This window comes from Sinohyriopsis cumingii, chromosome 14 (assembly GCF_028554795.1).
Source record: "Sinohyriopsis cumingii isolate HCF-2022 chromosome 14, ASM2855479v2, whole genome shotgun sequence".
NCBI classification, from domain to species: Eukaryota; Metazoa; Mollusca; class Bivalvia; order Unionida; family Unionidae; genus Sinohyriopsis; species Sinohyriopsis cumingii.
Genome location: NC_142974.1, coordinates 41,728,264 through 41,741,665, shown reverse-complemented (window position 1 = coordinate 41,741,665; position 13,402 = coordinate 41,728,264). Strand labels below are relative to the sequence as shown.

General features: G+C 38.7%; 1 protein-coding gene across 1 annotated transcript in view; it reads left to right on the top strand.

The window, feature by feature from the left end:
• LOC149783631 (dual specificity tyrosine-phosphorylation-regulated kinase 4-like) overlaps window positions 1-13,402 on the top strand; it is a 209,085-nt gene that overhangs the window by 159,314 nt on the left and 36,369 nt on the right. The window contains exons 7-8 of the mRNA XM_089933148.1: window positions 195-335; window positions 3,164-3,302. Of these exons, the coding sequence (XP_089789274.1) occupies window positions 195-335; window positions 3,164-3,302 (280 nt within the window). The remainder of the gene's footprint in view (window positions 1-194; window positions 336-3,163; window positions 3,303-13,402) is intronic.

Below are 13,402 nucleotides of genomic sequence, written 5' to 3'. Positions count from 1 at the left end.
AAATTTACTCAAGTCCACACTTTTACATACAAATAGTTGAGTCCCTAACTCAAAGGCCAAGGTCATTCGTATGAAAAATTCATATGTTCGTTTAATACATTATCGTAGCCGTGATTCCATTTCCAGTCTTAAATATCTAAGAATGGTATCATGATATTGAATTTTAAAAAATTAATATTTTAAAAAAAATGTAGATTTCATCACCAAGCTCTTGTAGAAGTTAAAATTCTGGACACTCTTCGGAGGAAAGACAAAGACAACCAGTTTAACATCATTCACATGGGAGAGTATTTCTACTTCAGAAACCATCTGTGCATTACCTTTGAATTGATGGGGTAAGTCTTTCTATATTAGACCAAAAAAGAGTGAATATTGATTCTTCAAAACATTTACATTAATTAGTTGGACATTAATTATCATGACATTTCAATAATCAATACTAATGGTGCAGTCAGATCTGATTTTTTTTCTATGTACCTGGGACACAGTTTGCCAGGCAAAAAAATCATTCTCATTTCTATGTACCCTTTACAATTTGACAGGTAGACAAATTAATCTGTCAGTTTCTGTATCATAATTTAATAGAGTTAATGCTTTTGCTTCAGCACAGTAACTCTCTTAATCATGTTTGTTGTTAGTACCCTGCTTGACAATGTCAAAGGAACCCAGTAATAATCATGCCAATATCTGCAAATCTGCCAATATTATTTTTGTTTCCTTTTTGAGAATCACTGTAATTTAGCCAAATTTGGCATGTATCCTCTAAGGATATCTCATGGGCTGTTTACTGTTGTGGTTTCACTGTAGTTTCTGCAGAATATTTCGCAAAATGCGGATACAGCTCAATGTTTCAATTATGGGCGGTGTTTATCAAAGATGCTGCTTGCCAAATTTCTATTAATTTATTAAGTTGTTTAGCTTTATCGCTGATTCACTGGATAATGCTGTATTGCCCTAAGTTCAAGCAACTGTGTGAATTTCAATACTGTGATGAATTGCTGACAAATGAAGTAATGTGATTTATGATCACTCAGGATTAAAAAGATGAGATTGTTTTAATGGAGATAAACTGTGATTTTGAAATTAGCAGTAGGAGAGGTTGATGTTGGATCAGTATGCAAAAGTGTCAGGGCTGTTCCATTTAAACATACATGGTACACAGAGAAAGCAGGATTTTGATTTCACTGAATTCACATTAAAATGATAAGATGTTTCTAAATTCCAGCTTTGGGTGAGTACTCCACATTAAAAGTGCCTTTCCTGGTTCCCAGGTATGTTTTACCTGAACATCCCTCAGTAGGAATGACAATATTTTTATATTTTTAACTTTACAAAACATGAATTACACATTTACTTTGTGTTAATTTATTTATGTTATATTAAAAATACTGAAATATGAATATCAGAGTGATCACTATTTACAGATCAATTTCACTTGTCAGGAAATAAAATTCAGCCTTCCCCCCAACACTTACCTTGACATCTGCTTATATTGACAGTATTACCATGGTCTTGAGGATGTTGAGATAAATTGGTAGTATTTTATACAGTGGTCCCTCACTTTAATGCCAGGGAGGTAACTCTTGAAAATTGCAATACTTGACAATGGAAATAACAAATCAAACTTAATTTTAACATTATGGAATAGTTATAATTTCTGGAGATTGGTTTGACAAAAGACAGTTTTAAGTTTAAACATAGATGATTTTGATTTTGTTCTGTGTTATTATTTTACAAGTAAAGGTCTTTTTACATTGGGCTTGTCTTTACTTTAAAAACTTAGTGCTTTTGCATTCATTGACTCCTATCATTCACTGATACCTTGATTCCATATTTGCTTTATGGCTCTCTTCAAGCTTGCAATTTTAATTTTAGCTATTTTTCTTATGAAAATTAATAATATATGTTCTGTATACCTATTAAAGGAAACTTTATTAAACTGTTTACTTTAAATTGAAGGTTGCATAAACATGTACTTTATTGGCTCTAACTATTTGTTCCCTCTGATTTTGTTATACCATTAATCATAAATATTTGTGTACTTATCTTTTCTGTCCAGAGATCTTGTCTACAAACACTACCATCACCCACCCCCCCATAGACCAGGCTGTGGTATACCCCTGGTTAAAGAAGCAGTTTTTGTTGTTGTTGATTCACATTCTCACAGTCCATCCGTCTTTAATAGCAAAGGTGCATTATACGATTGATGTTTGTGATGTGTCCATGGTGGGTTACAGTGACCTACTATCTAGGATTTATTTAAAATTATGTATATCCTTCCTGCCCAGGTTATAACTTCTATACTATTATTCTGTAAGCATGAAACTTAAGACAAACATGTATTATACACCAACACTGAGTCACTGCAACCTTCTGCTCAGGATATATTGAAAATTGGTTTAAAATTAGTACATATTTCATTGTCAACCGTATGCTTGATTGAATTGGTTTTAGAAACTAAGTCTCTTCGACATAATCTCCAGAACTTACTCAGAAAAGAATAACAGTTATGTCCATCCTTGTTATCCATGCTGCAGCTTGCAAACTTGCAAACTTAACTGATACCAAATTTTCACTTCATATGCATCTTGAATGCTTAGCTTGTATCAGACACCAAAACAAGGTTGCCATGACCTTTTCTTGTATTTTTAAAAACTAATAACAAACCATTTGCAGGCTTCAGTACCTTATCGCCCTACTTGCAGACTTACATTGAGAGTACATCTTAGAATGAATGCATTTCACACACAAAATTTGATCCCAGTGACATCTTTGCCTCAGTTTTGTACATGACATGAAGGTTGTGTGTCTGCTCTGATTTCAATACTGTTTATCCTACTTTCATTTCATGTGTGCTTTTTAGGAACCCGTAAATCTGGAGCATTATACTGCTTCACACGGAAAACTGGGTTGCTGTTACTTAATTTCTACTCAGATACTCACTCAAGTTACAGATTCATGGGTATCTTTTAAGTCTAGTACCTGCACACTGAGAATTCTAGTTTCTTGATATTACATCAAAACTTTTCATACTAAGGAACCAGCAGGAAATTATGATGAACATCTTTTCCTTTAATTATGTGTACAGAACCCAAAATTATTAAAAAAAAGTGTATGAAAAATTAGGGACACTACAGTAATATGATCTTTTCTTGTTTTTCAGGATGAACCTGTACGAGCTAATCAAAAAGAACAACTTTCAGGGCTTTAGTATTGCTCTCATCCGTAGATTTGCCTTCTCTCTACTGCAGTGCCTAAAGCTTTTGCAGAGAGAAAAAATCATTCATTGTGATCTTAAACCAGTATGTACTGTTATCATCATCAAGGTCATCATTATCATCATCAAGGTCATCATTTTCATCATCAAGGTCATTATTTTCATCATCGAGGTCATTATTATCATCATCAAGGTCATCATTATCATCATCAAGGTCATCATTATCATCATCAAGGTCATTATTATCATCATTAAGGTCATCATTTTCATCATCAAGGTCATCATTTTCATCATCAAGGTCATTATTTTCATCATCAAGGTCATCATTTTCATCATCAAGGTCATCATTATCATCATTTTTAATGTATATTGTTGTCAATTTTGAGCTTGAAATTTTTCATGCTCATTTCCTTTTTCTTCCTCCTATTCCTTTGTTTAAACTTTGGTAGAAAATCTCGGCATGTTTTAGATTTAGAGTTTACTTTTCTTTTATTGGGTGTCCAATCAAGATTTGTTGATGGAATAATAGGGAATTATATCTCCACACAAGCGAGGTTGGTTTAGAATATATAAATAAGTTCTGTTCATTAGCCTGTCCATCTGTTCATGTTTTCATTTATCCACCACATTTTCTTTGTCTTAATGAAACATGGTTCCCATATTTGAGTTGTGGTCCAGATGTAATGTTGCCTTGACAGAATTAATTAGTTTCAATATTTTAACAGTAATTTTGGCATATATTGATGACTCCTTTTCTTGTTTTGTTTATGCTAGTAATTGAAGGAATCGTCCGTCAGATGATACAAGCATTTAAAATTGTATCACCAAACCTGTCACATGATACAGGCAATTCAATTTTATCTCTACACCTGTCAGATGGTACAAGCAAGTAAATTGTATCTTCACAAATGTCACCTGATACAATCAGTTAAAATTGTATCTCTACACCTGTAAGATGATAAAAGCAATTAAATTGTATTGCTATACCTGTAAGATGATAAAATCAATTAAAATGTTATCTCAAAACATGTCAGATATGCAGGCAATTAAAATTTTATCCCACCTGTCAGATGATACATGCAATTAAATAGTATATCTACACCTGTCAGATTATGCAAATAAAATTGTATCTCAGCACCTGTCAGATGATAAAGGGAATTAAAATTGTATCTCCACATGTCAAATGATACAAGTAATTTAATTGTCTCATCAAATGTCAGATAACAACAGGAAATTAAAATTTTTTCTCTACACCTGTTGATTTCATTTATAAATGCACATTATGATTTAGAGAATTTCTGTGTACTTGATTCTTAAGTAACTATAATATATAAGTAAAGTGCATAGACTCAGATGTGCCATCACACAAAGATCTGAGTCTTTTAAGTAGCAGCAGAGGGGGCGAATCCGACATTTTGTCCAATCGTTATTTTGCTTAATTATTACTTTCTGCACTCAACGATCTAGTGTCGTCAGCGCCTGGTAAAAAAAAAAACGACGACGTCGTTGGGGGATCGTCGCGTCGTCATTTGGTTTAATTAACACCTTCTGCGCGCCGATCCCCCAGCGTCGTCAGCGTCCGGTAAGCACATCGACGACCGCGTCGATGTCATCGCCCCCTCTGCTGCTAAGTAGTTATTTACAATGAAAATTATTTACAACTAACCGAATATTTGGTCAAGTCCGATACGATATCGTGTCCGAGGATCATGTAAATTTATCGTTATGAATCCATGTGGGGTCGACTGAGCATGACTAAAAAAGTTTCGAAAAACATTAAAGTCCATGTCACCGCCGCACCATGTCTGCCAAATATTTCGTAGCGTGTGTGTATCAACGCCGTTGAACACAGCAAGAATATTACAGTTGTCTCTAATTACTTTTGGAATCTGAGTGTATCGTTGAGTGACATATATCACGTCAGTGTTTTTATGCCTGCCTCTGGAAAATATCCTAGCTGGGTTTTTTTGATTGTCTAACATAACATCATCGTACACGACTAGATTGTTAACGTCGCCATCAATATCATCAATACCCGGTGCATCATTGATATCCGTAATAAACTCAATAACATTCTTTTTAGCGATCGCTGATGCATTCTCGTTGAAATCTTTCAACACCTCGTAGCATCGTTGATCATCTACGCTAGGAGCAACCAAATACAACTTATCCCACTTCATCCATCTCATTATTAAATTGAGTAACAATTGCGTCTTGCCGGATCCAGATGGTCCGATGATAATCATCCGGATCGAGTTTGGTAACGCTGCAACATGCTTAACTGGTTCTCTTGTTTTAGTCGCCGAAAAATCAATTATATTCATATCTCTATACATAAATTATGGATCTATATTGTGTGAAGTGTAGAGTGCGTACTGGCACAAATGATATGACAACCGTTACGACAAGAAATAACAGATCGGCGCTTACTGGTAAGTGTGTACAATGCGGTACAAAGAAATTTAGATTTATTTCTATTAGACCCGGAGATGTTTTAAAAAAAAGCGAGGAGGTGACATCGCAGCCAAATTGGCAAAACTCCCCGGAACACCGTGGGCAAAGTATCCAGGAGAAAAGCACCTTCCAGGATATAGCTACTGTGGCCCCGGAACACGATTAGATATCAGACTCGATGATCAAAATCAGCCCAAACCCGGTGAATACCCAATAAACGCTATCGATAAGGCGTGTCATGCTCATGATGTTGCTTACAAAAGTAGCGATCTTCAACAGCGTCATATCGCGGACGTAAAATTAATTCACGCGCTAAATGCTATTCCTGATAAATCCGTCAAAGAAAAATTGGCCTCATGGTTGGTAAAATCGGCTATGAAAGGTAAATTAATGATTGGCGCTGGTAATTAATAACAATCATCCAAGAAAAACGATGGATTCCATCTATTATTCTCCGAGAGGATACTGGAAGGGGAAGGCCGCAATTGGTAAGCTTGCAAGCGCTGCAAAGGTAACAAAGACCACTGCGGCTAATTGGTTATCCAAACAGGCTATATGGCAAATCTATCTACCACCGCCTAAACAAATCAACTTCTCGCGCTTTGATGTCAGCGTACCTAATGAAGTTCATCAGGCTGATATACTATTTCTGCCGCATGACAACGGTTACAAATACGCGCTAACCGTAGTTGATGTTGCGAGTCGATACAAACAAGCGGAGCCGTTAAAAACAAAGTCGGCAACTGAAGTAGCCGCTGCGTTTGAAAGAATTTATCGAAGAGGCCCTCTGCGCTGGCCAAATCTATTACAAGTTGATCCCGGTAGTGAATTTCGCGGCGCTGTTTTATCAACGCTGAAACATCATAGCGTCGCGATACGACGAGGTCATACTGCGCTACATCGTGATCAGGCAATTGTTGAACGATTCAATCGGACTCTCGCTGAACGGTTATTTGGATATCAATACGCGAAGGAATTCATCCAAGAAAAACGATCTCGTGAATGGGTTAAAAGGTTGCCAGGTGTAATTGCAGCGTTAAATAACGAGATTACCCGAGCAATCAACATGAAGCCCAGCGACGCGATTAAATACGAGTATATACCCGGAAGATCAAAAATAGATAGCGTTTCCAAGCCGATTCTTGGCGATGTCACCGTTAGATATCTATATGAACCAGGAGAGCTTGAAGGCGGTAAAAAAAGAGCTACTGATCCTATTTGGAGTGTTACCACACATAACATATCAACGATAACACGATCAACTGGTAGACCACCGATCTACAGACTGGATTCAACTGCTCCTCAGCGCGGATTTACACGCGAGCAACTACAAGTGATACCTAACGATACTCAATTACCCCCACGTGGTCTTAACTAGCGCCGTTGCGTCTATTGCACTCAAGACAGGTCAACCTCACATTGTTTTTGACATGACCGAGACTGTTATCGATCCTATCCACGGTAAATTGGCGAGTGTCTTTATCCGAATAACGCCAACTCATTATACAATTGCAACTCGCGCAGTGATTATTCTGTTGTTGTCGTAGCGAGATTATTAATTCGGCATCAATATCAAAACGCCGCTGTTTTTTTTTATCCTGTTGGCGGTAACCCGAGAGTTTTCTATCAATGACGCTTGCATCGATGGTGACTTTGTCGCCGGCTTCGTCAGTGACTCCGTCACCGGCTCCGTCAACAACAATTCTTCGAAGCTGATTTATCCTTCGTACTCGGGACACTGCAAGATAGACTAGATTCGACCATTCGATGCGATTATCAACCATCCAAACAATTGTGTCCGTGATGGTCAGTCCCTGCGAGGAATGTATTGTTGTTGCGTATCCTAGCGTCCACGGGGATTTATCAGCACGTAGCGCGTCCTCGACGACGCTGATATCAACGAGCACGATATCATTCAGCACGAGAATTTGTTTTTTTGTCCCCGACGCTGTTGGGGCTGGAATTTCAACTTCAATGTTCTGCCGCCGTGTGTCCGCGGGTCTATAACATAACGGCACTGGACGCGTTGGAAACTTTTCCTTATGCAACGCAAACAACCTCCGCTGAAGTGTGTCTCTGACTATCTTTCTGCTCGCTACAATTAAATCGTTTGGTCTCCATGTTTCCCAGAATTCATTTAACGGCGTTTCCGGAATCACCTCGCGGATTATTTCACATTGAATTCTATCCGGCTGTAATCTGATTAGTTTTTTAACCTCGCGCAGTTGTTCATCAAGTGCTCGGTAATCAGTATCGGTTTCTTCATAATAGTCCACAAAACCCTTTAACCAATCATGTGGACCCTCGCCGACAAATGGTGGTGGTTGGCCATGGTCGCCACACATGATCACCGCTGTATTCGCGCGCAGCAACCACTCAAGAAACATTTGTAAAACGTCTAACGAAACAGTACATATTTCATCCCAGATGATAACCTCAGGAATAAATTTTTCACCCATTCGATCAGGAGTCCACTCACCACCGCTGTATCGAAAAAAGCTGTGATAAGTAACGGCGTCAACATTTCGTTGTTTTATCTCTCGCGCTAGTCTATGGGTCGGTGTAAGCACGATTATACTTGCCCGCGTTCGAAATAATTCAATTGCCCGAGTCGTCTTTCCTGACCCGCCACAGCCGCTTAAATAAACCGTCTTGTGTCTACAAATTGGATCTGAACACGATGGTGCATTAGACCATTCTGACAATTTATCACCGCGTAAGTAGTTGTTCTCAACGGTGACATCTGCTGACGGGGAATAATCGCGTCGTATTTCATTTTTAATTCTCCATGTACCCCAACTCTCGTCCGGACTAGTAAACTCGGCTACGTTTCCCTTATACGCTACGTCAACATAAAACGAATCAACGGCTACTCTAACCGCGGTATCGGGGAATCTATTTATCATCGAGAATAAATTGATAGCGGCGTAACCCAGCATAGACGCCCTCAAATGTGGATACGCGGGGCTGTCTCCATCGCTGTAGGAAACAACTGTACCCAACCTTGTTCCATTGGATAAGAAAGCTGTTTTGCAGTTCACGTATCTAGTTTTCGCCACTGCGTCCTTGATTACGAAATCATATTCTGCGTCATCTATAATCAGCCGTGAGCAATATCGTTTGTAATCGCAGTTTTTTCCACCTTGTGTGAACTTACCAATTATTCTTCTACCGAGATCTTTTGCCTCGCGGTTTCGTTGGTTAAATATCCTCCTGGACCATTCGATGATATATTCCTCGTCGGCATCAATGTTTTTTCTGGACTCGTCAATTATGCTATCTAGACGCTCCGGTTCTGGTAACCAGACTTCAGTCTGTGCCCGGTATGATATAATCGCGTCACTGACAATCAACGAAACTAGCATTTTACAATCAATCATATACCGTAGCAGCGCTATTGGCAGCCACTTCTTTTCAGTCATGTGTCTACCGATCCAAATATAACAACAGCGATGAAGTCCTGCTGCGAATTCAAATGATACTATGCGAGCGAATCCGGTTAAATCAAAATCAGGCAGTGGTCCATTAATAGCAACACGAGTCATTTCATGTCTGGGGTGTCCAAATCGTTTGAAATACTCAGCGGCGGATCCATACCCGAGAAAACTCGCTGGATAACAGGCAACCATATCAACCGAGATCATAGCGTCGCGGTTGTATTCAGTGTTCCATAGTCCACCGTGATAGTATTCCAAACAACTGGATTGTACATCTGGTAAAAATTCCTTGCGCGTTGGTCTCCACGCATTTTTCCTTGCTGCAACATGAGCTACAACCGATGAAATCGTAAAACAATTTGTTAGCAGTTGTTCATCATGCTCTTCAAATTCCATGGCGGTTTTTTTCATCCTGTTGTGAAATGCTTCAGTACGATATAATTCGCCGTTTGGTCTTACAAACTGATCAAAGGTATCCGCATCGTTTTCAGCGCTGCGAAGTAACCACACTGATACAGGGTCGTTTTTACACAAGTAGGCAATAGCATCAAATAGTTTCCTCTCCGCGAGAAAACCGTCCTTGGAGAATTGTTCTCCCAGGAATTCTTCGGGTATATACTTTACTGTTCTATCCCGTGGAAATATTGTGATCGCGGGCGTCCATGCGTGTTCGTTATGATCAATAATTTTGATTGGGGTTCCATTTGATTTATACTTCGATTCGTATAATACTTCACCGGTTATCGTTGTAACGGTTATTGGAAACCTCAACGACGTTTCTAATCTCGCTATGTCGCTGATGGTTGCTCCACGCTCGCGCACTGTCTCCTCCCACCGGTTGATTTTGCTACGTCGTAAATCAGTCAATTTGTTTCCTCGACACGCATTTGTAAAATGCTCTATTACTCGTTCTGCTACACAATTTATCCCCGTTGACTGTTTCATCGGTTTTAGTTTTCCGATATCAGGTTTCTTATTTAACGGGTATATTCCATAAACAACTGCTGTTTCAGGATACGCTCGTTCATAGTATGGTCTGTCAACTCCGGTTAACAACCCCGGCTTGGAGTCGCGGCTGACAATGACTGTTTTCTTGTCGCTGAGAACCGGTTCAAATTTATCACGTATGATCCAATCGCCTGATTTCACCCGGACAATGAATTTTACTCTGAAGAAATATCTTTTACCGTCAAGTTGTGATATTATCGTTGCTGCGCGGTTGTCGTTCATGGTAGCATCAACAATGCCATCAATTCGAAATGTTGACCAACTGTGAGATGCGCCATCACGCTTGAATTCATTGATACAATCGCGTATTTTATTCAACAGGGTTTTATCGTTTATTAACGCTTTTGGTGTGTCCTTGAGGACTCTATCGAGATTGAACTTAATATTTTTCCGGGGCTTAATTGCTGCCAATCTCTCAAACTCATCCATATAATTAAAACAAGTATTTAAATGAAAGAATATAGTATAATGAATCACTGCAAATGGTTGATGATTGGGTCGACAACCCCGTGCAATAAATCATGTAGAGGTGAATTCTGCGGGTATCATTTACAAAGCGTTCGTAATGGTTCTCTTGGCCCCCTCCCGTGCTTGGTTTGCCACGTCGGTGTAAGAGGAAAATCACAGTTATGTATTAATTGTGGCGGAAAGCGATACAGGGAACTAAAACGCTATTATGACAAGCGAATTAAAAACGCCGTCATTGACCCCACCGCAGACTTCGTCATCAAAACCCCCCAAGACTACGTTGAAAGATTCATAATTAAACCAAATAATAAATTAGACAAGTAGTATTATTATACAAATGGACCAAGAATTTCAGCCGCATCCCCTGCTCGTCAATTACGAGGTATCTCGCGACGGCATTGTTCGAAATCGTAGACTGAAGAAGCCGGTTGGATGGAAAAACAATCACGGATATTTGATGTTTACTGCTGGAGGGAAAAAATATCTCTGTCACAGAATCATCTATGAATGTTTCCACGGACTGATCAAAGATCGTCTCGTTATTGATCATATTGATGGATGCCCTCAAAATAACAGACTGTGTAATTTGCAAGCCATCTCTCAGAGTGAAAACAGTAAAAAAGGCCAAACTGGTAAGTACTCAAAAGCAACAAGGGGTGTCAAATCATTTGATACAACAACTCACGAGGAAAAAATATTTCAGTCGATGAATGAGGCAGGAAAATATTTTGACATTTGTATCACCTCAGTACGGTTTGCTGCAGAACGAGTATATCAAACAGCGATCTCAAAAAAGACGGGTCATAGAATTCGATTTTCATATATAACATCAAAGGGAGATAACTCGTTTTGTGATAGCGTCGCATGACAAGAGTTACGTCCCTTGAAGTCTAATTAATGTTGCGTCCCTTGAAGTCTAATTAATGTTGCGATTAATTAATCATTTTACGATGAAAACTAATGAAATACACGCTATTATCTAACGGCTGTATTCTTTTTTTTAATGTTTTATTTGAGTATTTGGTTTCATTTAAATGCCGTGAAACACCATTAATAAGTATTTAAGGATTCAAACGATTCAAGGGAATTCAAATTAACACACACCTTGTGACTGACGCCGCTGTATTAGTCACTTTATATATAAGATGACTCGTTATAAGCCTGGGGCTTTCGAAAGCCAATTCAACTAATCAAAACTAACCCACGCTCTTGACCCGGGCGTGTGGTTGTCTTTTGTTTACAATCATGCAACCGGGTTAATTTAATTGGGTTGCTTTTGATTGGTTGAATTGGCCGTAGAGTTCCGCCCCGCCGTTTTATGTTTGTGCTGTCTTGTGCCGTCCCATCATCCATCAATCATTTCATTGTAAATATATTTATCCTTAATTAAGTACATGTAGTGATGTCCCCCAAGCATATCTTCTGGGCGGTCTACGATGACGTTTGTCACCCTAGGCCTCCCTCCCGGAGATGTATGCTTTGGGGTTCCAAGATGTGAATGTCCTTAATTAAGTATATGTATATGCCTGTAATCTGCCACAACACTCGAGTGGAGATCTACGGCATTGTACCGTCCATGTATGCCTGCAATCTGCCACAACACTCGAGTGGAGATCTACGGCATTGTACTGTCCATACAAAAAACGGGGTCAAAAATGACCCCAATAATTTTATTAAAATTTTTGATATTAGAAATAAGATGTTTTATAAGAATAATGAATATCGAAGACATCAATAATATATTAACTGAGATTTCAAAATTAAAAAATCAAGGAATTGAATTATCTGATGGTCTCGACAGTGAAAAAATATTATCCGATTATGAGATTATTAACGAACAGTCGAAACGGGGGCGTTTTACCCTGGCCCGCGAGTATTTTTTTATAAAACGATTACAACATACGATTAATGAGAACCTGTACCACAATGACGCAAATGCATTCATTGGACTATTTACTGCCGTTGAAATAATACGAAAAAAACTCGGACGTGTTTATGAACGACGCCGGGAGATTTCTAGTAAGATCAAAAACATTAGAAGGATTATAGACGAAAACTCCGTGGAGCCCCCGATGGTACACTCGGCGGAAAATTAGAAAATTGCGGATCAATTTACAATAATGGTAGGTGAATCACTTACTACTCGGCTAGCCAGAGAGCGGCTAGCAGCGCTTAAAAAGTTCATACCGTTACGAGACAGAGTGAGAGAGAAACTTCAAACGCGACAACAAATGCAAACCGATTTTACTGTTGGAAGCGAACAGTTATTTGCCCCGGTAACTAAAGCGACTAAGGATGTTACAGCTGCAACAGAACGAGCAATATACGGGGATATTCCTAAGGAGGGCGAACGGAAAGAGGCGCCTCTTCTTCCTGTACTTGAAAAGATAGCAGCAGAGACAGAACAAACACAGCAACGGATAAAACAACTTTCCAGTGATATAAAAACCCAACGAGAGTATGAACGATTAGCTGATATTGATGATTCTGAACAGGGTGATGTTGGTGAACTTCAAAAAATTTCCACTCAAAAAGGAGTCCCCTTTATAGATAAACTCACTGAAGAGGCTATAGCACAAATAAAACGACCTCAATTACTGAAATCCGACGAGTATAGGGTTTTTGGTAATTTTGCCGCTCAAAGCTATCATTCAAGAAAAAACTTTTTAAAAGACGAGTATAAAAACAGTAATATAAAACGAGATGACTGGGTTAATTGGTTGTATAAAACGAATAAAGAGATTGATCGCTTGGATACAAAAGAATTGGGATATAAAGAATTTAAAAAAGGAATTGATGATTATGATATACGACAACA